The sequence below is a fragment of the Borostomias antarcticus genome (genome assembly GCF_949987555.1).
Source record: "Borostomias antarcticus genome assembly, chromosome: 7".
In the NCBI taxonomy this organism is placed as follows: domain Eukaryota; kingdom Metazoa; phylum Chordata; class Actinopteri; order Stomiiformes; family Stomiidae; genus Borostomias; species Borostomias antarcticus.
The window spans coordinates 23,369,231-23,393,942 of NC_140240.1; the positions used below are offsets into that span (position 1 = coordinate 23,369,231).

At 45.4% G+C, this 24,712-nt stretch overlaps 1 protein-coding gene across 1 annotated transcript; it reads left to right on the forward strand.

The window, feature by feature from the left end:
- Positions 1-2,667: 2,667 nt before the first annotated feature.
- On the forward strand, positions 2,668-16,397 carry cygb2 (cytoglobin 2; the record flags this gene model as incomplete). Its single annotated transcript, XM_084441388.1, has 4 exons — positions 2,668-2,692; positions 3,231-3,549; positions 13,942-14,173; positions 16,233-16,397. The coding sequence occupies 4 exons, from the start codon at positions 2,668-2,670 to the stop codon at positions 16,395-16,397; spliced, it is 741 nt and encodes a 246-aa protein (XP_084297514.1).
- Between the last annotated feature and the right edge of the window lie 8,315 nt (positions 16,398-24,712).

Here is a 24,712-nt window from a genome sequence, read left to right on the forward strand (position 1 = left end):
AACACACTCATAAAAAACAATACAAAAACAGTGCATAGAGATACTAAATTATTACATGGCAGTTGCCAAATTATGACTCCCCCTGAAAAATGCTCCCTGTTGTAACTACAAGTGTGCTGTCTAGGAATGGTGTAGGCTAGTGGTGACGAGTGACTGAAGAAGTGGGTAGGTAATAGGCTACTATAACAGCAAATATTCAGAAATTGTTCTGTTTTACATCCGTCGTGGATACAAGTGGGAGTGGACGAGCCTGACATATCTTACTTAAAAAGCTGAGATCTTAAAAAGCTGAGAGAGAGATAGATAGATAGATAGATAGATAGATAGATAGATAGATAGATAGATAGATAGATAGATAGATAGATACTTTAATCACCCCTGTGGGAGGGCATTTGCATTTGAGTATCTTTTCACTACCGAAACCATAGCCTAGCCTACCACAACTATATCTGCCTCGTTAAAACTATGTGGCGTGAAGATTATAGCGTAGGCTACATTGGGTCGCCAACGGTGATGTTCGCATTACGATGTCTTCATTTTCAAACCCATTATATGCTACAATCGCTTTTTGTGATAATTGAGCATCTCTGCGTTCTGGTGTTTGCTGAGACGTAGAAACACTCGTTTTGTTGGAAGAATAGCGCAGCTCGAACTAATGACAAAGCTGCATTGACAACCAACGGAAAAGTCGAGTGCGCGTTCACGTGAGGGGAGTGAGATTATGCAGGGGAGTGGGAATTAGGCACAACACCTGAGCAAATAATACAAGAACTAACAGCAAACATTCGAGAATGTAAGGACATCTGTGAAAATGTAGCCCACCTGTACAAACAGTAGCAATAGCATACAATCAACTTAACGGACGCTTTCCAGACTGCAGCCCCAACTAAAAGAATCCAAAATAATCCACAAACATAACGAAAATTAAATTACAATAATGACATGACACATGAATATAATATATAAACAGAACATAACATTATGGATGGGGAAATAAGGAGTTATAAGGGGCAAAATGATAATGGGACTGGGGGATGACAGACTCATAGGCCTATCTCTTTCTACATAATATTTCGCCGGAAAGAGGCAGATACGGGAATCGTATGTTGGGATCCTTTGTGGGGGGGGTCGGCATAATTGTTTTGATGACAGCCCTAGATCAACCGCTAAGGTAATGTGTCACAAATATGAGATTACAGAGCAAATTTCACGTAAATGTAACTCGAGAAAGCGTCCTCCACTAACGGTAGGCCTACCTCCAAGAGGGACGTCCCTGTTGGCGGAACTGTCGGCGCGTCCGCCTCACAAGCGGGAGAACCGGGTTCGAATCCCGCCCCGGGCAAGCCGTAGGCTAGGCTACTCTCAACACGGGTACGTAAACATCACTATAGAATAGTATTTACACATATGACCGTGTTGAGTTTATTTGTAGCCCGATGTCACATCTGTGATTGACAGAGGGGACTTATTTCGCCGCCTGCTGACAGAGGGACACGCCCCCTTCGCCTTTGTGCTGAAAGCTGTCGTCTTTCAAACGGCTGTGGCAGCTATATCTCAATAGCAAGCCCGTAGCATAATAGACCTGTCAATGCTCATCCCATTGACACACACACACATGCTCGTCTCAGTTCTTTTGTCTAGCCAGCGGTTTATCAAGCGTCCGCGCTCTCTGTGGCGTGCCAGTGAGGGAATGTCAAATGTGGAAGTTTTTTTTTCTACTCTAAGATTATCTGTAGCCCAGATCGGAGACAGGCAGGTGAAACGTTTGTCTTCCTCGGCAGCGAGTGGCTTCAATCATCACAACGGCGCTCCTGTGTTCAGTCTTGGCTGGAAAGTGTTCTCTCGTGATGCGACATTTGCTAGATTCAAACAGGGTTTCAATAAGTGACGATGGCACAGGCTACATCCCTCAGAACAAGTCCAGCCGATCTTTTCAAGGAGTAGTTGGTATTAAGTATCATAAGCCCTGTTATAAGGTTATTTACGATCATATACTGTACAACGGTCCATCTAAAAAATACTGACAGACTTTGCGCTCTTGAGTTATAAGTGCTCATTGTCACAGCTTACTAGTACACATATGCCCAGATAGAGATTCATTATATGGTCAGCTGATGGTTCTATGAGCATATACATGACAGATCCATACTTACATGTAGCCTACGTGACATGAGCAATGAGCACTAGGCTATATCTCAAGAGTGCAAAGTCGGTCAACATTTTTATATGGACTGTTGTATATGAGTATAAATAACCTTATAACAGGGAATTTGGCAATTGATGCGCATACCAAACTACTCGTTTAAGCCTTTAATTGCTTATCTCTCACCAGCCCCTACTTGTCAAGCTGCCAGGTGCTGTGTTCTGAGATTGTCTCTCTAGGGAGAGACTGACATTTCTTTTTTTTTCTTCTTTTTTTTTGTCACCCTGTGTAGGTACAGGCTTCCTTTTGAGACAGCACAGAAGTCCCCTACCACAACCCACACACAAACGAACACACACAAGCACAGTCATGCACACACACCACATCTCATTTGTTTGCCTTGCCCTTTCAGGAACCAACACAGCTGCATCACGTCAATAATAACAGTTGAGGTGTGTGCGTGTGTGTGTGTGTCTGTGTGTGTGTGTGCATGCGTGCCCGTGTGTGCGTACGCATGTGTGTACATGTACGTGTCCTTCCTGCCTATGTGTACGTGCTCGCTAGAGACAATTAGAGAGAGGGAGGGAAGGAGAGAGAGGAAGGATCCTAGGTGCTCTATCTCTCTCTCTCTCTCTCTTCCTCCCCCTTTCTCTATTTGTCTCTCCACCCATCTCTCCTCCTCTCTCCACCCCTCTCTCTCCCACTCCCTCTCTCATTCCATCAGGTCCTCACAACCACAGAAGTTCAGAGAGGAAGCATCTCCCCACACCAGGGAGTTACACAGAGAGAGAGAGAGAGAGAGAGAGAACACAAGTGGAGGAGAGGAGCGAAACAGAAGGAGAGGAACAGGGGCGACCAAGTTTTGGAGGCAAGAGGAGGGGAAGCCAAGCGGTGGAAGAGAGAGAGAAGGAGAGAGAGAAGGAGAGAGTGGTCGTGGCGGTGTGGGTGGCTGTGGGGGGTCGGGGCAGCGTGCCGTCGGCTCTCCGCCGCCTCTTCCATCGTCCGTCCCCCCCGCTACTCGGTCGCCGCCCCCCCGCGCGCGCCGCCCCCACTACCCCCTACCTCCGCCCGCCCCGCCCAAACTCAGCCGTGGGGTCTCAGCTCTCCGTCGCCCTCCCCCCCTCCCTCGCCCCCTACGTCCCCCGCGCGCTGCTGGGCGCCTCCGAGCTGCTGCAGCAACGCAGGCACGCCCGCGCCGCCGCCGCGCCTCGGATGGAGTCGCCGCCGCAGCCGCCGCCGGGGGAGCGAGAGGAGCGGGAGACGGAGGAGGAGGAGGAGGAGGAGGACGGGGGGGATCGGCCGGAGCGGCCGGAGCCGCTGACGGACGCTGAGAGAGAGATCGTCAGGGACACCTGGGGACGCGTCTACGAGAGCTGCGACGACGTGGGGGTGTCGGTCCTCATAAGGTAGGTCTGCCGGCGGACGGGGGGCTGGGGGGGGGGTACCTCGCCACCGAGAAGGTGGGACTTAAAAGAGTGTGTGAAAGTTTGTGATGGGGGATGGGGACGGGTTGGACAGGGTTCAAAGGAGAGTGGTTGAAGGGTGTTCTTATAGGCGGAAAGGGAGAGATGCGGCACAGGCAGTCGCTCACGCGAGGAAGCGTGTTGTTTTGTGTGTCTGTGCAGAGCTGGGGGGGGGGGGGGGGGCACTTCATGCTATGACATTCTGCCACTAGAGGAGGCTGGGAGGTTGGAGGCTTGCACATAGGCTGTCTGGACCGCACGCTCACACACACGCTCACACACACATAAACCTGCATGCTCTGTATTCGCCTGCTATGCTTGTCGTCAGCACCTGAGCTGTCAAATCTGTTCTAGACAGAAAACATTAGTTCTACCCTCATTGAAAATGCTTTGGGGACACTCAGTTTTATCTCAAGAGTCTGTTGACATGTAGGCTACAGGGGATAGAGACCCAAATTCTGCCCCATGAATTCACTTGCATTAAGCATATTGCTCTGTCTGTTCATCTAACGCTCTTAATAACGCCTCTTAAACCAGTTCTTAATCCAATTCCTGTGAAAATATCCGATTTACACTAATGACACACATTGACGTTATAATTCCTTCACTAATCCACGAGATGAACAGGTGTGTGGCTACTCCTGACCATTCAACGATACCCGTTAGCAAAATCATTTGAAATCTAATCCTCCAAATTGTGTTTGCGACGTATAGAATATTATATAAATATTTAGAGGAACTGACACCGTTCGCGTTGAGTGTGTCTTGCGGAGTCTTGCGTGTCATGTTTGTGTCAGTGCCTCAGAAAGAGGTTGGTGGTTTGTCTCTGATCTCCGCTTTTCCTCCGTGCTCCAGAAAAGGAACGCCTTGAAGGGCTCATTAAAATGGACAGCGTGCCGTCGCCAGGGCAACCGGCGTAAATGGAACAGTGGCCCCTCGATCTTATTTTGGGGTAGGGGTGACGGGAGGCGAGTGCTCAGATGAGGGCTGAGAGCATCCTGTGTGTGCGTGCGTGTGTGTGTGTGCGTGTGTGTGCATGTGACATTCTTATCTAAGGATGACAGCAACAAGCTTTTGCACTCTGTCTGTCTGTCTCTCTCTCTCTCGCTCCATTGCATCATCTCTCATCACTGTCTCTATCTTCTGTTTTGTGTCTCTCCCCATCCATCCATCTCTATCTCCTTCTTGCAGTGCTCATTTCTCTCTCTCTCTCTCTCCCTCTCTCTCTCTCTTAGTCCCATGGGTTGTTTTGGCCTAGTCCTGTCGGATGCCACGAATACCCCACAGTGCTCACGCAAAGTCATATTCCACACTTCTGCGAGTGGATATACCACTGTAGATCAACGGCGTAGGCTAGCCTACTGTATACTCAATTGGCGAACGGTATGTGATCTCAGCAGAGCGTTCAGTATACCGTAGATGCTTATTTGCATGTCTGCCCTTCCGCTTGGGCAGTCGGAGAGAAGAGAGAGTGGAAGCCTGAGCTGATGTCACCAGGGCGTACAAATGCAATTGCACCAATGAGTAGGGCACCCCAGGCTCCCCTCACTACATATTGCAGCTTCATGAAATCAAGGAGCAAGGTTCGAGTAGTGTCGTGGATATTTACCGCGGCAAGCATCTACATTTCGTAATCATGTACCCAGAAGAAAGCAAAGTTGAAGACGTATACGCTTAGTTTGAATCCTAAGATTTAATAGAAGGTTGCAGCCAGCGCGCTCTCCCCAGTGAGCGCAGCGAAAGTCCCAATCATTCGGATCATAATGACATTCTTATACATGTTTATCATAACAATGCACTGTTGATTAGCTACGCTCGAAGCAGGAAGGCATTACCGAAGTCAAACAGATAATTGTTATGCCTATTGTATCTCTGCAGCTGCGCCTAACTAAACTCATAACACAGACAAGATTATGAGGGGTGGAAGTAACAAAAATTAATAAATAAATATGTTGTCGATTAAAATGCTATCTAATTAAATGTGTGAATGATTAAAATGCAATCAAATTCAATTATTCATTAAATTAATCATTCAATTAGTCATTAAATTAATCGTTAAACTGCCCTTTTGTCATTTGAGTGCGATTTATTATTAAAAGTGTGCTTTCATCATTAGTGTGCTTTTATCAGTAAACTGCACTTTTATCATTAGCGTGTGCTTTTATCATTAGATTGTACGTTTATCATAACAGTGTGCTTTCACTTTTATCATTAGACTGCGCTTTTGCCCTTTCCCAACACACACCACTCTAACGATAAAGCCTTTATCATTAGACTGGCGTGTGTTGTATGTGTCAATCAACTGACCACGCCCATGGTGTACATCCAGGCTATCCCTGTCGATTGGACATGTCTGGTCTTGCGACCGCGACCAGACAGGCGATTCTAGGGGGTGGCCCAGGTGCCACCCCTGTGATTTTGTCTGACTTGTGTCATTTCTAATGAATGAGTCAGTGTCATAACTAAATTAAAATTGATTGAAAATATAGTCTGAGAGACTGATCTTTTATCCCCTAAATAGTTGAGCCTCCTACACACCCCTTAACAAAATGTACAAAATGGTTTAGTCCACCACAGAAGCTCACTGACACTGCTTTCTGCAGGAGCAAGCAGTTAGCTAACTTTACTAGAAGGTATTTGAACTTGGCTGTCTCACATATTCTTTTACTCCCCCTCAGAAAGGTAACACGATTTAATGAAAGCTAGCTACCATCACTGTCTGATGGTATTGGGGTGTACTCCAAGGCACTCAGCTATTCAAAGGCGGAATAGCCGCAATTGACAAACCACTCCAACGTTTCCTGAGAAATGTTTAAACGTGGTCTCCCTACTAAACCACGTCTGTCTGCATGTACGTCCATGGGAAAAACTGGCTTCAGTTAGCTGTAACGTTAGAAGTTCGCTTGTAGCATCAGCTACTAGCTCGACCACCCTTGGATTTATTTGAACTCCGCTAGCCTGTGCATTAACAAGAAAACATTTTAGCCATTCCAAGTTGAAAAGGAGGACGTCGTCGCTTGGGCCGCTGATAGCAAGATCTCGACAGACTCGAAGTTTATTTACAATAAAACCCTGCACATCAGAGGCTGCCTGCGCCATTTTTTGAAAACTGCGGTCATGCGCATGACATTTTTCATCAAAAGACATGTCCAATCAACAAGGATAGCCTGGTTGTACGCCTGTGGGCGTGGTCAGGTGATTGACACATACAACACACGCCAGTCGAATGATAAAGGCTTTATCGTTAGAGTGGTGTGTGTTGGGAAAGGGCAAAAGCGCAGTCTAATGATAAAAGTGAAAGCACACAGTAATGATAAACGCACAATCTAATGATAAAAGCACACGCTAATGATAAAAGTGCAGTTTACTGATAAAAGCACACTAATGATGAAAGCACACTTTTAAAGTCCAGGTTAACCCAGTTCAAATTTTTGTTATGAGCTTCACACACCACAGGAAAACATGTCATTAACCACCCAGCCAAATCTGAGTGATTAAAAATGTCGCTAAGTATATAAAATAAGGCTTCAAAATCGGTTAAAAATCAGCAGCATTCTCTGGTCTGAGACTGTGGGGGCGTGTCTGCTGAAGGCACCGAAGCCACACCCAATTGCGTGGGGAGGGGGTGTGGAGGGAAGAACCTGTCAAATAGTACCGTTCTCTGGTCTGCATATTGTCACACTGGCACGCCGTCTCTTTTGTGGTAGGAAGGCACAGCTTTGTGAAAACAGAGAGGAGTTGAAATTACACTTGTCTAATGAGTCAAACGCACGGATGCTTCCTCCTAACCTACCTCCTGACAAACAACACAGGTAAAACTGTAGCTACTCTATACCAACGCGCCAGTGTTACTGCCCTTAGATGCAAAATACAAAAACAGGCAACAAGGAATGTATGAGTCTGTCCCTATTTTCTCCCTGCCACCTCCGGACCCATTCCTATCCCTCCCAGGCGATCCTGTCGTCCCTTGGGATCAATGGAAAAAGTTGTTTAAAATGTACCTTTTAGTCACTGGCTTGAAGAGCGCTGATAGCGCGAAGAAGCGTACACTACCGGAGTTGATAATCGGGACAGACTCATCCACTCTCGTTGGCAATGTTATGTGTGAGAATAACGAGCACTCGGCTTCAACTTTCCCTCTCATATCCAACAGAACTGGAATGTTCAGCCAGTAGCCGCCGAGCACCGCTTCACTGGGAGAGGGTGCGTCTTTCTCCAGCTGCAGCTGGTCTACCTAACCATCCCCCTCGCTCAGCTGGTCTACCTAACCATCCCCCTCGCTCAGCTGGTCTACCTAACCATCCCCCTCGCTCAGCTGGTCTACCTAACCATCCCCCTCGCTCCCGCTTCCCGGTCTCCCGCTGGAGAAATATACTGTAACCATTACCGGTGAACCCATACGCACATCAGGTGCCACTAATATGGCAGGCAGTTTCTGTATAGTTAACGCTTATAGTCATAATATATCATCCGTAACGTTATTTGGTGGGTGGTCGCCTGGTCGGTGCTGCTAGCTATGTTAGCTAGACTAAGGTTATATACACACTCCCATCTGCAACAAACTACATAGCTAATGTTAGCTATAATTCCTCCTAAGATTACATATAATTCATCATAGCTGACATTACCACATAAATGTCAAGACACATTTTGTAGATTAACGTAGCAGTGTATTTTCCTATTGCTTACGTTACCTAGCTAACGTTATAACGTTAATTAGCTATAAGCACACAAGGCAGCGGTGTCGGCACCAAAGGTTGATGCGACAGGAAGAGAATGGAGGCCGGGGAGAGAGATGGTTGGCTCCGCCGAATTCACCAGGACCAGTCGTGAGTCCGTGAAACCCAAAAGCCTCATATTATAATTGCAGAAGCTTTCGGGAGTGAAATGTTTGCTGCAGAGGCGGGCGCTAGCGGTGACAGACTCTGTAACACCATGGCTCTTCAAAAATGCTAACCATTTGCTTCTCATTTCAGCTTAACTCGGGAGTGAAAGAAGGAGATCTTATCATCCCATTCCTGCTGGCATCCAGGAAGGATGCATTTTCGTTTAGTTTTATGCATAGGCATTGCTAACTAAGAAAAACTAGCTAATTCTAGACTGTTGGTTAAAACTAGCCAATTCTAGACTCAAGATTGAGCAGGAGAACCGAAGATTCAAATCCGTTCTAGCTTTATATAGTGTTAGGGCGGGGATATGCTAAGAACACCGCTCTACGTCATCCGGTACCGTTTTAAGCCCGCCCAGAAAATCCAGAAATCAAAACTGGTCAAAAACACAAAACTGGTCTAACTTCACAATTCAGTACTACACATGGTTCATCCCATTTTTACATGTTATCAGCAATGCATCACTAACACATAGAATGTGTTTTCAAGCAAATCTCTGATTTTGGTTAACTGGGACTTTAATGATAAAAGCGCACTCAAATGATAAAAGTGCAGTTTAACGATTAATTTAATGACTAATTGAATGATTAATTTAATGAATAATTGAATTTGATTGCATTTTAATCATTCACACATTTAATTCGATTGCATTTTAATCGATCACACATTTAATTCAATTGCATTTTAATCGACAACATATTTATTTATTAATTTTTGTTACTTCCACCCCTCATACAAGATGGCCTCTACAGTTGTGAAATTAAATGGTTGACCCAAAACAATTGTCCCTGTCTACAGTACATTTCCATCAGCAAAATAACACAAGTAAAATGGTTTATTCAGTTATGACATGGAAGAGAGTATTATCAGTGATGGGTTCTAAGGCCTACAATTGCTATCGCAGTCGTGTATGGTTAAAAAAAAAAACATTTGGGTATCTGTTTTAGGGTAGAAATGTCCACTTGAGTAGCAGTAAATTCATCAAAGGTAAAACATACACCTCTGCAAGATTTCAGATTCAGTTTAAGAATTGTATTTAGCCGAGTAGGCTTGCACCTACAGTTGCAGTAGGAATAAACTGGTTTTGTGCCGAGAGGTTTTGGTCCTGATGAACCACAGTCTCCTGCCAGAGGGGAGTGGTTAAAAGAGTTTGTGTCCAGGGTCTGAGGGGTCGGCCATGATCTTTATTGCCCCCTTCAGGGCCCTGGAGGTGTGCAGGTCTTGGAGGGATGGCAGGTTGCCAACCACCCTTTCTGAAGTCCACAAACATCTCCCCAAACCCCTTTAGAGCACTGAGCTCCAGGTTGTTTTGGCAACACCAGGACAACAGATGGTCAATTTCCCACCTGTATGCAGACTCATCCCCATCCGAGATGAGCCCATTGAGGGTGGTATGTAGAAGAATTATTTTATCTAAAGTCAAAAAGGATTTGCCAAGGTTCGCTCAAAGAGGTCAAGTCTGGTTTATTGAGAAAACATACGAGCGCAAGGACAATCTTGTAGGGACAATAGAACAAAGAAAGGTTATTCAGGCCAGACAAAGTCTAGGTGTGTTGACCTCCTGAAGATAGGTCATCCTGTCATAAATTAGGTTAACACAGCTATGTGAAAGGTTGAGGGAGGTGGTGAATTAGAAGTGAATTACAATTTTCTATGACAGTGTTGTCCGAAAACTTCAGGAGCTTGACTGAGTGCTGACGTGAGGTGCAGCTGTTGGTGTTCAGGGAGAAGAGTCAGAGACGTGTTTCCCCAGCTCCACGTGCTGCTTGCTGTCAGAGAGGAAGTCGGTGATCCTCTTGAAGGTGGAGTCAGGCACGAGCACCTGGGAGAGCTTGTCCTCCAGTCCGGGCAGGAAGATGGTGCCGAAGGCGGAGCTGTCCACAAATGGCATCCTGGCGTAGGTCCATGTGCGGAAGGATGAAGCAGAGGGCCATTTTGCTGCATCATCCACAGACCTTTTGGCTCTGTAGAACTGCAGGGGGTCCAGGAGTGGGTTCGTGATGGTTTTGAGGTGGGATAGTGGTCATAGCTAGACTTTTTGATGCTCACCCCCCCCCCTTGGTGGAGGTGAGTATTTTCGCGGCACCACTAAACCCTCCAAGAATCAGACGGGCGCCTCCAGGAAAAGAGAAGCCCCGAAGACTAGGAGAATTAGAAAATGACTTAAAAAAGCCAAGTCTGCTAATGGCGCTGCTTTGGTGTGCTCATTTAAATGCGCCGTCAGGTCAGGGGGTAGCGAGTGTGAGGAACGTCTGACACTCTCCAGCACCCCATCCCCACCAGATAGATAGATAGATAGATAGATAGATAGATAGATAGATAGATAGATAGATAGTTAGTTAGATAGATAGATAGATAGATAGATAGATAGACAGACTTTGATCTCCCAAGGGAAATTTGGCATTGCAACAGTTGAAATTACAGCAAGGTTTGAAAGAAAAGGACTCTAGATACAGAATAACGAAAAAAGACACTAGATAATGGGGTAGCAGCATAAAAAGGGAAATAACAGGGACTATACACAACCAGGCACAGTAACTGTGCATATTGGAGAATGTTGGTTTTCCAGTCTGAAGGTTCCAGCGCTGGGCGCAATGTTTCACAGCATGGCTGTCTTTTGAAGGACAAAATGCACAACTGTCTGTCTGTCAATGGTGGCCTATGAATTGTATGTTTGTGTAGTGTATTGCCTACCCACACTTAATATGTGTGTCTCTTTCAATGTGTGTGTTGAATTTTACACACCTTACGCCGTACGGTAGGTTAACTGTAGAGGGCTGATACTGAACATGCACAGAACAAATCCCTGAAGAGACTTCTGAAGAGAGTATGTCCCGTTGTTCACCTTGCACGGAGCTGCGGCAGCACGTTTCATGTTTATCTCCAGAAGCAGGAAGAACGGCTAGCTTGCCTTTTCGTTCCTCTCAGAGGGTGGACATAGCGACAGCTGGGAAAGCTCGGCTAGGACAGCCAGGGGGCTAGAGACCGCTTATATAGCTAGCGTAGCATGTCACACGGGTGTAGTCAAACTGGGTCAGGAGGTGTTAGCAAAGGCAGGAGTGTGTGGGTACAAGGAGAGAGAGAGAGAGAGAGATACTGTAGTGTGTGTAGGCTACATGTGATTGGTTCCATTAAGATGTTTGGATTCAACTTTTATCCTTGAGAATGGTCTGTCACCCCTGTCACCCAAAGGTAGAATGGTTTCAACAGAAGGTTTGGGGGGGATAAAAGAGATATTTCCCTTCCTTAAACAAATGGTGTAAACCTTCTTATGGCCTCACTGGGGCACACGTCAGTATTTTCTGATTGCATGAGGTGCACACTTGGTGCACTTGGCGTTTGGTCAGCTTGTGACTAAGGGCACGTAACCGTAGCTCAAAATCAATCAAAAGAAAGTTTGTTTTCCGCCGGAGTCCCGCAGTCTTAGTCCACCTTATCCTTGCTTACATCTCCAAAGTGAGGTGGTGGAATGGGTTCTTCGCTGTAAGGAGCTAAAATAGCTCGTTGTGTAAACGCTTTCGAGTTCAGCCTGGTGCAGAGACGTCACAAACGCCAGTCGGTGTGGTCTCTGCGCGAAGCCCCATAATCCCTAGAGTGGGACTTCCCTTTTGAAGCAAAGGGCAGCCAGAGGTTGTAGACTCTGTGGCTATTATGTTATCGTCATACATAAAGCGGTGTGTTTAAACTATTGAGAAAGTGTGGTCATGGCCTGTGTTACTGTACTGTACGTGACTCCTACTGTATCAATGCCAATTAAAGCACTCAAATGGAGGGTGCTCCTTCCTACACTTACGTATGGGATCAAGTAAACACACACACACACACACACTGACACACACACAGACACATACACTCACACACACACACAGACACACACACAGACACACACACACACACACACACAGATCTCCACAAGGAACATGTACTGCCACCTGGTCCTCGTTCCTCCATTCTCCAGCACCTGCCTCTAATTATCCTCGGAGAGACTTAACGATTCTTGATAACGACCCTTGTCTCATCAGCAACATTCCACCGTTATCTCCCATCTGCCAATCATCCCGCATCGCCACGGCGCCGCTGGCAGGCTCCCCCTCCGCAGACGTGCGGCGTCCCTCAGAACATCACTTCAGCTGCAAACCCAATCACCCAGATACCCGGGAGCCCAACTCTGTGCACATTGTGCATTAAGAAAGCCTACTGTAGCTCCGGGGTTATAATATGTTAAAAAAGCTGTATGCGCGTCGCAGATTCCATGAGTGACTTCATGGAGTGTGACAGGGAAGTACTTCATGGCTACGGGGTATTCATCTCATGAGTTGATTCTTATTTAATCAAGCTTAAATGGCTCGGCCAAATGTTATGAAACGTATGCGCTTCCCATTAAGGACGCTCCCAGTTACTTAATCAGGAGACTATAATGGGTCCTGGCAAGCCCATTAACTGACATGATATATAGACTACACCATCCCTCATTAGAGATTTCTAATGGCGTCATTTCATCACATGGGCTTGTTGATACTATCTGACAGGATTGTGAGAAAATTGTATGAGCTGAAAAAAATCACACCCAGGCGGTGAAGTAAGCGGTGCTGGTTTATGAGCAATCTATACTATGCTATGAGGGGGGTGAGGGGCTGTAGCTCAGGAGGTAGAGCGGGTTGTCCAATGATCTTAGGGTCAGCAGTTCGAATCTCGGCTCCTCCTGACTACTGAATCCTATATTGCTCCCAATGAGCAGGCTAGCACCTTGCATGGCAGCTGCCGCCATTGGTGTGTGAATGGGTAAATGAGAGGCCTTCATTGTTAAGCGCTTTGGATAAAAGCGCTATGTAAGTGCAGTCCATTTACCATATACTGCCCTCTGCTGGTTGATGTGTGTAAAATCCATACGTTGAACTGACACACACATGGACAGACTGACGGACGGACATGTGTCACTTATTGAAGCGGCTGCACCGCTCCAAAACTCTCACAGCTTGTTTTAAAAGATGTCAGTTCCAGGAGTTTCAGGAGTTCCAAATGTTTCCGTCTTTTGAAACGGTAAATGGTAAATGAACGGTACTTGTATAGCACTTTTTATCCCAAGTGCTTTAATGGCCTCTCATTCACACACACATTCACACACATTCACTAGCCTACTATAGAGTGCAAAACAGAATATTCATGGCCTGCTATCTATCTATCTATCTATCTATCTATCTATCTATCTATCTATCTATCTATCTATCTATCTATCTATCTATCTGTCTATCCGTCTGTCTGTCTGTCTGTCTGTCTGTCTGTCTGTCTGTCTGTCTGTCTGTCTATCTATCTATCTATCTATCTATCGAGTGCATTCTTCATGGCCTGCTCACTGTGTTCTCTGCCTTCCACCGCCCGCTTCTCTCACCACCAACCTCCCAACTTCTCTCCCTCCCCCTCTCTTTTCACCTCCGCCCACGTCCAGGTTCTTCGTGAACTTCCCCTCGGCCAAGCATTACTTCAGCCAGTTCCAGGACATGGAGGACCCGGAGGAGATGGAGCGCAGCTGCCAGCTGAGGCAGCACGCCCGCCGGGTGATGAACGCCATCAACACGGTGGTGGAGAACCTCCATGACCCTGAGAAGGTGTCCTCCGTGCTGGCCCTGGTGGGCAAGGCCCACGCCGTCAAACACAAGGTGGAGCCCATGTACTTCAAGGTGAGAGGGGAGGGCCGCAGTGTTTAAAAGTACCCCTTATGCAAAGAAAATAGATTCCCCTATATATTAGCTGTCCATATATTATATAGTATGTATGGAGGAAATATACAGAATAATATATGATACATACATAATATATTTAATAATACAGAAGGAATTTCTGCTTTTCATATATTGCAGTATATTGGAAAATATAACCACTAGTTTCCTATACTGTATGTGGAAATGTATTGTTTGATATATTACATTATATTTTCCAATATATCACAATATATATTTGTTTCATAAGGGACAATAGTCAAGATTTCGATGTGGTCATTTACTGTAAGAAGTCATCTAGTCATAAAGATAAAAAAAACCTCTACCAAGGCTTGTGAGCCAATAGTATTAGGACTCCTGGCAGACCATGTGGTACCAACGTCGTATTACTATTGGCCCAGCCTTGTTAGAGGCGGATACCAAACCAAACCAGACAGAGGTAATCAGGACGTTCTTGTCGAACCTGTCAAAACTTCTTAAATTAATACATTCAGACTTCAGAATTTTTTTTGGGGGAAGCAATACTTTTATTCTGAATCTTCCTGAAAGCTCTGTGGATGTTTTTGTATTTTTGAAATGATTTGTCTACATGAAAAAAATGTCTATATGACTTTTAATGCAGCCCCTGAGTGATTTTTTTTATATTAATTTGTCGATTTTACATTACATTTACATTACATCACAGTGATTTAGCTAACGCTTTTATCCAAGGCGGCTAACAATAATTGCATTTAACGTAGGAAAAGCCAATGTACTACTACTTGCCAGAACTCACAAGTGCATCTCCTTTCTAAAACAAGTGACTAAAAGCATAATCTAGTGCTGAAGGCAAAGTGCAAGAATAGCAATCTAAAATACAATAGGTGCTTAAGAGGGAGGATTGTGGTTGTACTTCTTGAAGAGATGAGTTTTGAGTCTGCGACAAAAGATGGGCAGCGACTCTGCTGTTCTCACATCAGTGGGCAGTTCATTCCACCACTGTGGGGCCAGGACAGAGAAAAACCGTGACCGTGTCTGTCGACCGCAGGGGCCTCTGAGTGACAGGGCAGCCAGTCGCCCCGAGGTAGCAGAGCGTTGCAGTCGGGGGGGGGGGGGGGGGGGGCATAGGGTTTGACCATGGCCTGGAGATAGGAGGAGGCTGTTCCTTTCATTGCCCTGTAGGCTAGTACCAGAGTTTTAAGATGGATGTGAGCCGCTACAGGGAGCCAGTGTAGGGAACAGAGAAGGGAAGTTGTGTGTGAGGGGGTTTAATGGCTGACGCCGGGGCCCCAGCAATGAGGGAGTTGCAGTAGTCCAGGCGGGAGATGACAAGGACCTGGATGAGCACCTGCACCATTTCATCAGTGAGGAAAGGGCGAATCCTCCTGATGTTGTAGAGCAGGAGTCTGCAGGAGCCTGTGACGGATGTGATATGTGCGGAGAGTGACAGTTTGTCGTCCAGGGTCACACCCAGATTCCTCGCAGTCTGAGTCAGCGTCACCACTGTGTCTTCAATGGTGATGGCCAGATCCCGTTGCGGGCAGCCCTTCCCCAGGAGGAACAGCAACTCAGTTTTGTCCAGGTTGAGCTTGAGGTGATGTGTCTCCATCCATTCTGAGATGTCAGCCAAGCACGCAGCTATGCGTGTCTCCACTTGTGTGTCAGAAGGGGTAAGTGACAGGACCAGTTGGAAGTCATCGGCATAGCAGTGATAGGAGAAGCCATGTGAGCGAATGACAGAACCCAGAGATGTAGTGTAGAGGGAAAAAAGGAGAGGACCCAGGACAGACCCTTGTGGAACCCCCGTAGTCAGACTGCTGTTCCGACATTTTTATTTTTATTTGTTTGAGGGTGTGATTGTTATGTCCTCCTTATTTCTCAGTCGTTCTTTTTTCATTTTTCATTTGTCTTCTCCTTCTTCTCCTTTGCATTCCTGTCTTTCTACATCATTATTGTACCCGCATCCACTTCCTCACACCTTTTCAACCACCCGTCTTCATCGTTCTTTCAACCACCCCCCCCCTCCCTCTCATTCTCGCAGATCCTGAGTGGCGTGATGCTGGAGGTGCTGTCAGAGGACTTCCCAGAATGCTTCACGGCGGAGGTGCAAATGGTGTGGACCAAACTCATGGGGGCGGTGTACTGGCACGTGACGGGCGCCTACACGGAGGTGGGCTGGGTCCAGCTCTCCAGCTCCGCAGTCTGAGGAGAACCAGGCGATGGGGAGGGGGTGCTTCTGTGGACCGTGCGAGTTCTGGGGTTTCAAAAGGAAGTTTTGGTCTGTGTACCGACCCATTTGGGGACTGATTAAAGGACTGAGGAGATCAGTGGTTTATACAGGGCACTGGGAGGCGTGACTGTTAATAGAAGCTATTATCGTATTCTCTACTCTCCCCCCATCTCTAACTGTTTATGTACTGTGTGTACTTCCCCCAAGTTGTCGTCTGTATAGTTGTACAGTGAGTGAGCGTATGTATTCTTACGGCCTCGTCCGACACTGCATTGAGTTGGGCTTTTTGAACGGAATCGTGACTGCATTTTAGGCATTTGACACTGACGTTAAAGTCCAGCTCATATGCCATTGAACTCCCGGCTCTATCGATTCTACTGTACGTATCCGTCTGTGAACAGTATGCATTTAAGACAATCTGAAGGTTTTATTGACAAGTCGTACTAAATGTAATTGAATAGAGTAACATATTAGAGGAATCCTGTAGCAACTATCTTTGAACACCCACCAAAACATATACACACACACACGTACACACACACACATACACACACACACAAACACACAATAAAGTAAAATGTATACAGTAGGAATGCCAGTTGGCTTGCATGGTGCGACTCTGAGCTCCATGACAGAGACACACATTAAAGCCTCCACTAAGGGTTTCAGAAATTCATTCTGTCATTGAGTCCTTTGAACTTGTGTCAGCATGAACTTGTGTCAGCATCAAAAAGTATCTACAACAACTAACTTGGCTCAGTTAGCACTGTACAACCCAGCCATAAGCATCGCTTTCCCTTCAGGGTTGTTTAGCGTTTGGATTGGCTTGCTCCATCCAAAGTCACCTCGTCAAGTCCAGTCTGCCCCAGACAATCCCCTGGACACGCAGCAAATCTATTTAAAATGGCCGCTAGATCAAATCTTCTCTGGGCCTCTGCTCCCGGTGATGTATCGTATCTTCCTTCTGGTCCCTCTCAGTATCCTCATTTAGCATTAATGCGGAGCTAATGAGGCTCCAACGCTTCCTCATCCAGCCATTCACCAAATATCCGTTCCCCTGGACGATAATAGCCAAACGCTGCTGTGTCCGGTCAACATTGCTATCATTGCTTTTGCATTCTTTTACAGGAAGTGATCGCTGATTGCGTGGAGCTACTACTATTACATCAAGGAGTAGTTATTCAGATTGTAAAACAAATATAGCGGAGAGAGTCGTGATTTTGTTTTGTTTTTTAGAGAGAGAGCTCATAACTGTCAGGTGGTTTAATCCGCATGGCAAACTCTTGTCACCTCTACCACGAGGAATGCCTAATAGAGAAATTAAGAGCTGTGCTACCAGTAGCAGTGGCCAGTAGTAAGAAATCATCTCTTGCCAATATGTACAATACACCACACACTTCGCCTCACTCGACCAAAACATTTGACGTCAGCAACACATTTTGACTCCAAACCCCCTTTGAGTTCAGGAGCCTCAGTTTTTAAAAAGGCAGCCAAGGAGGGATGTTTGTGTTTGGCTGATCTCCCCTGACAGACTGTTTATTAAACACTGCGTGTGGCATGTCACCCGAATGTAACTCACAAAATGGCCACCTACGGTTGCTCCTCCCTCCAACCCCTTCTAGCTGCTGGCTCCGCCCCCCTCTGTCAGCTCAGCTAGGTTTGCTTCTCCTGACAGATGTTTCCATCAGAGGGCTTTGCCCACCTGCTGGTGCATGTACACACACACACACACACACACACACACAAACACACATGCATACACACATATAAATACACACACACACACACAAACACACACACAATTTGCATATCTCCCTCCTGCAGACTGTTGCATAATCATAGCTCTACAGCAAAATATAGCAGAACCTTATTCGAAAACCTTTCCATAAAATAACACATATACGGTACATCCATATACGCATTTTACACTTTCAGCAAATAAGGGTGTCTTCACATATGTGAGGGTAGTTATGTTAGTTGTGAAATGTTCTGTCAATTGTAAAGTTTGAACTTTATATTTTTCTAAATCTAAGCCTATCAACAATGTGATCTGTATACGTTCTTGAAAACTGTATGATGATTAGCATTATAATTGCTTAACTACATTGTTGACTGGGTGGCAGTCCGAATGATGATGGCTTTGTGCTGTACCACAATGCTTGCATAGCCTAAAGTGTTGCAACCATGTATCTTTGCAGGCCAAGATTAATAAAACTATCAATAAAGAGATTACCTACACTGGTCCTGGAATGTCTGGACTATTTCTAATCCTGTAGATCTATGTATGCCTTTGCTGCATGCACAGCATATTGACATGTAACTATTACTGTAACCTTAGTCTCGCATAGCCAGACCTCATCTCCACACACCGTTTACGCTGTGCCAGCGCTGGAAAAAGGCCTGGCTGGACTTTTTACCTTTTGGAGATAGGGGACAAAAAACACACCAAAAAAAACAGTATTTCTTTTAGTCAATCACACTTGGCTTCAGTGGAGCGGTTGCTAGACTGTTGTTGTTTCACATAGTCTGGATTGAATTTGATTGGGCGGGGGAACATCCATAGCCACTGATTGGGCAGTAATTATCGAATGGCGAGGCTGATCCCTAAAACCTACATCCATTGAGTCAGACTACTGTAACCTTAACTATTGAAGACCGCATGTAGCCTAATTAGCCTATTATGCTTAATGCCATGGCATTTAAATTTCTCATCTGTTTCTCTTTTTCACATGACCCTGGGTAAACTAACTAGCAACTACATCAGAGGCCCCCTCCTGTCGGAGTAGGCTACCGTGCACATACTCAGTTTCAGGCAGCTCTGATTATTAAATAATGGCATTTAAATGCTCCGAATCAATGATTAATGACTGCCTGTTCGCCGCTTGGACCTCCGAGCACTGCTTTTCATCGGGAGGAACAGGCGGGAGCTTCATCCAGGGAGGAATAGGTAGGCCTACACATATTTCAATTCTGGGAATACTATTATGTATTCAACTCTCCGGCTATCAGGCAGCGCGCATCGTCCGTCCACCCAAGAAATGTCGTTCGACGTCCTTTTCTGTGAAACCAGAGCAGTGTTCTCACAACCGTCAGAGATAACTGTCGCTCGTCTCCGACGCAATTTCATTTTTTTTGCGAGCGGGCCTAGCGCCGCGAGGCTGCATAGAATAGCCAAAACTCGTGGTCAGTCACCTGTGACACTTCATGCTCTGCATAACTATCACGGAAACAAAATACGTAATACCTGTATATAGCCCCTTAAATAGGCCTACTTAAACAGATTATCTATTCACCCCGTCTGCCGGGCACCTGTGGTTCACGGACTCTAGCGGGGGAAAACGCCGTCTCTCTCCCTCGAGCTCTCTGTATTTGACGTGGTTGGCAGGACCCCGACTGTCACCATCACATCTTGTCATTGTCAACTGTCATTCCAGGGAGCGCTGGAGGCCGGGACTCATTTGGGCAGCCAGCCTGCCGTCAGGATAAAGATGCACACACGCGTGACAGAAGATAATAATGTCTAAAAAGAACAACAGAATCCAGAGGATGACATAGTCTAAACAGCTTCTTAGGTGAAGTCTAATATATACTGTGAATGAATTTCAAGTCTCAACAGTGTGTTCTGTTTTCCCCCTAGACTGTAATTCTAAACCTTGTAGTTCGTTCTCATAGATCAGTCTGTCAGAACTACAGATCCCTCCCTGTGTGACATCACTTCCCTGTCTTTCCCCTGAAACTGTCACTTCCTCTTCTCCTGTATAAACCAACGAACCCTATTCACGTTCGGCACTCTTGCCTGGAATCACTTCCGGTGCGAGGGTCCGCTTCTGCAGAATCGTAACATAGAATAAACTATTGACTTTGTTTAAAACCAGCTTGATCGACCACTCAGCGTGTTCATTGACAATCTAACTAAAATAAGGATAAAAATCCTTTACAATATGGCGACGGTAATGCTCTAAAAGGGAACGACTGCTGGACTTCGTGTGTGTTTTGGGCTGCATTCACGGACGCGTGTCGTCCTTTTCTCAAAGGACGGGGGGAATTCAATCTCGGGGACGCGTCTAGTTGGTGCGGTTTTCCCCCGAGACCCGAGGCAGCCTGGAATTTGCTGGAGTCTGGTACGTTGTTTTGAACCTAGTTAAGAGTGGTCCTTTTGTTTGTTCAGCTGTGTGAAAACTTAGACAATAGTGTTTATTCGAGCCGGTGTCGCGCACACGTGTCCTGGTTGTTGTACATGCATTTCTGTACATGCATTTCTGTTCTTAAAAAGCCGGTTGTTGACCGCGTGCCCGCTTAAAATGCCTAATGTTCTCCCTGCCCTATATATCTAACCAGGGTTAGGTTTTTGTTTGCGACGCATTTTACAGCGTTCCCAGTACTGAATAGTGGAGTACTACACAGCGTTATTACTCTCGAAAAGCCTTACACGGAGGTGGCTGTTACACTTCGAGAACTTTTAAACCCCGGGTGATTTGCTTTTGTTAAGTGAGTCGAGTAGGCCTTGTTTTGTTTCATTTTGTTTGTGCTGCGTTTTGTGTTTCATGTGAAGCTGAGGCTTCTTCAATGTTTGGTCCATTGTATGTTTGAGTCTACGCCAAGGTAGATCTGTTTTTGTTTTGGGATTTGAGGTCCTGTTAAACTGTTGAAACCCATGGTTATGCTGGGTGTTTTGGGGTTATGCTGGGTTTTGGTTTGTGTACAGTTGTGATTGATTTTCGTGCTAGCTGCGTTCTAGCTAGGCTACTGTTTTTGTTCTGCTCAAACTAGCTACAAACTAGTTATCTTCTCTGTTCTATTGTATTCAATGTGCTAGCTGCCTCATCCACATGTTGATTAGCCCACGTGATTAGCTAACTCTGTGCACACGTGGTTAAACTTCCTGCGTGGCTGCTTGTGTGAAAAAAAAAAAAGAGAGACTTCCTGTTCCCTCTTCTCTTCTCGAGGGTCGACCATTTTGGCTTCTGATGGCTGCCATCTTGGGAAAAAAATATATAACAGGATAAAAAAAACAAACAAGTATCTCTCAGCACAGCAGTAATTTGGTTGACTAAACGTGTTTAGTTTTTTTTCTGTAACTTTTTATTACATTGTTTGTTCTCATATTTTCTTTTAAAATGGGAGTTATTTTTAGTGCACTGAAGCGTGTGTGTGAGAAGTGAAGGGACAGATAGGCCTCTTCCTGTTCTGACCTCTTATCCAAACAAGAGTTTTGTTGTTTCAGGCCATGTCCCTTGTTAAGAAACTATTTCAACCAACCCCCAATACTGGCCCCTCCTTGTTGTGACACCTATCCAAACAGTTTTGTTGGTTCAGGCCACGTCCGTTGTTCCTGTCCAAACGTCCCTTCCTGTTGTTCGACCAACTGTCATCTCTACGGCTGCTACATACCCTTACCCCAAACAGGGATGTCTGAAATAACGCCCCCCCTAGGGTATTACTCTTCTGGGACACCTCCCTCTGGTTCCTCTCCCATTCTAGGGAGAGTGAGAGTGTACGTGACATGGGGGGGGGGGGGAGGGTAGAGGTAAGAGAAAAAAAAAGAAAAATCATTCATATTTGCCAATATCTTAGTCTGATACATTTGTCTGACAACCCAATTTTGAGAATTTTGTTTTGTTTAAGATTTCATGTTTTACTGATTTCAGATGCACATTCATTGGTTTTGAGTTTTACAGAGAATTGACGTTCCTGGACTACCGGATAAATGCCAAACCGGTTGGAACCGCAAGTATTTTAATAATTTGAAATGACTGCCACTTAAAGTTGTGTTAGATGATGCTAACTTCAACCTCAATTCACTGTATTGTCATGTTAACTTAATATGCTCAGATACATATTCTTGAAAAAAAAGAAAAAAGAAAAGACATCACTCCAATTAATCAAAACTGCGGTCTATGATTTATTTTGTTATGTTTATGTGCCTCCGGCGCATAATTTCTAAGAATTGGTGTTACCCACAAGAGTGGTGAGAAATTGAAATGTCTTTTATTTTGTCTGTCTTTTATTGTATGTAAACTGCCCATGCAGCTCTGTCTGTGAGTCTGATGGCCCACAGAGACAGCTGAATGGTAAAATAAATGTGTCACGTATTATTTCTGAAGTTTGTTTACAGAGGAGAGACAGGCACGGGACGAGTGATGGAGGCTACTCCAAGACTTGGATACAACCGGAGTAACCGAATTCCCATTTATATGGGCTGACAACTTGGTTCGTGGGGACGCTGGTCAACCGCCTCACCCCCACGTTGCCCAACTGACTGTGGGTAAGAGATAGATATGATCTGGGCTAAATTTAAGAATAGTAACCAAGTGGTTGTCAGACCCAAGGAACCATCACGTCCTAAGAGTGCTCATAACCCTATGTCCTCAAAATGCAGAAATGTGGTTATTGAACTTGAGCTCAACTTATAACACCCATAGTGTTCTTTTGAGAGCGGTTTAGATAAATGATATTTGTTCATGATTTGAGAACCCCATATGAAGCTATTCATTTATTGTTTTGGTTTGAGTAATGCATTTTTTCCATTTGTTCACCCTGATTTAAGGGAATTTTTGTTTTCACCATTAGAGGGCGCTGTTTTACATAATGTGTTGGCGCTCCCCTTTTTAAATGATTATTTTGAATAACAATTTCTTGTTAGAAACAAGGACTCATGGTTTGATGATACGAATATGTTGTTTTATTTTAGGAAATGGCCATAGAATTTCTAAGACCTAAATCTAATTGGTGCGTGAGCAGGTTAATTACCTTGGTCACTTACTAATGATAAATAAACAAAGGCTGCTTGGTAATAGACTACTGCAGAGTCTATCCCTGATTTAGCAGACAACCCTCATTAGACAAAAGCTAGCTCCACTTGACAAGATTACATGGACTGACGAGCCCGACTGGTTTTGACGATGACTAATGCACTCTGTTTAAGTATTTCTGACTAAAAAGACTTGACTCTGTTAAAAGGACTTGGGTCCTACTTGAAACCAGTGGCAACTACCACTGACGCTGTTTTAGACCTAGTAGCATTGCGCAAGCGATTTTATCCATGTCCTGCATGTTGTGACTATTCATAATTTACATCGCACCTACACACAGCGTGGCTGCTGATTTAATAAGACTGAACTGTTGACCGTGCATTTCAAAGATGCACTATTCTTAACTCTGCTTCCTCCTCCAGAAGGCAGAGAGACATGACTCAACATATTGAACGAGATCAATTAAGCCACGCTCAAACCTCTCAGATATTCTCCTCTCACTCTGATTTTGAATGAATGCTCATTTCATAGTTAGCATAACCTATACTGCATATTCCATGCTTTCATTATGTTTTCAAATTAGCACACTGACCAGATCATGTTTCAAAAAAGAGGGGGAGTAAAGGATGTTATCAAGTTAACTGGTTGTTGCTAATGAAACAGACTAGTAGTAGTGAAGAAGGTAGTGAGGAAGTTGAATTGAAGGTAGTGAGGAGGTTGTAGTTGAAGGAAATTAGAAAGTAGTTGAAAGAACGAGATGCAGAGCTGAAGAAGAAATGGTGGCAAAGGCCAAGCTCCTATTGAAACCTCTGATCCTGTGTCCAGTATCCTGTGTCCAGTATCCTGTGTCCAGTATGGCTGCTAACTCCGCTGCTAAAAGCTGCGGTCCGGTCCTGTTTTGTCTATGGTGTGTCTCATCTGTGGATTCACAGGTCTGCCGACCTGAGAGAGCCGACCTGCATCATTTCCAACCAGGCCAATGGGTTGTGAGCAGAGACCTGAAACCAGAGTGCCCGTTGGCTGGGCCCGTATCAGTTCCTGCTGCTAACTCAGACGTAGCAGAGAGGACTTTGCGGGTACACGCCAGCCACTGCAGGCTGGTTCCAAACCAGGACGAGGCCACCCGGCCTGGGAATTCCAACAACCAGGATGCAATATCCTGTGTCACCACCAGGGCGAAAGCTCACTCTCTGGTCTCAGATGAGGAATCAGACAAAGAGTAATGCCTCATTGCTGTCAGGATGACAACTCTGAGCGCCACTTCAAAAAAAAAAACAATCATGGGCCACCACACTGTGGCTTCCTCTGAGGAGGAGCTATTGAAAGAAATGACCTTGCCTGTCACCTCCTTCCCAGGATCGTTATGGCAACGTGGACAAGCGTTTGTCCTATTTGAATGTTGCACTCCACTTGACTGTTGAGTCTATACGGTAGACGAAGATGAATGGAAAATACTACATTCTATATATATAAGATTTGAAAGCAACAGAGATTTCCAGGTTATACTGTTGAAACTGTGACTGGAGTTTAGTTTAGAGT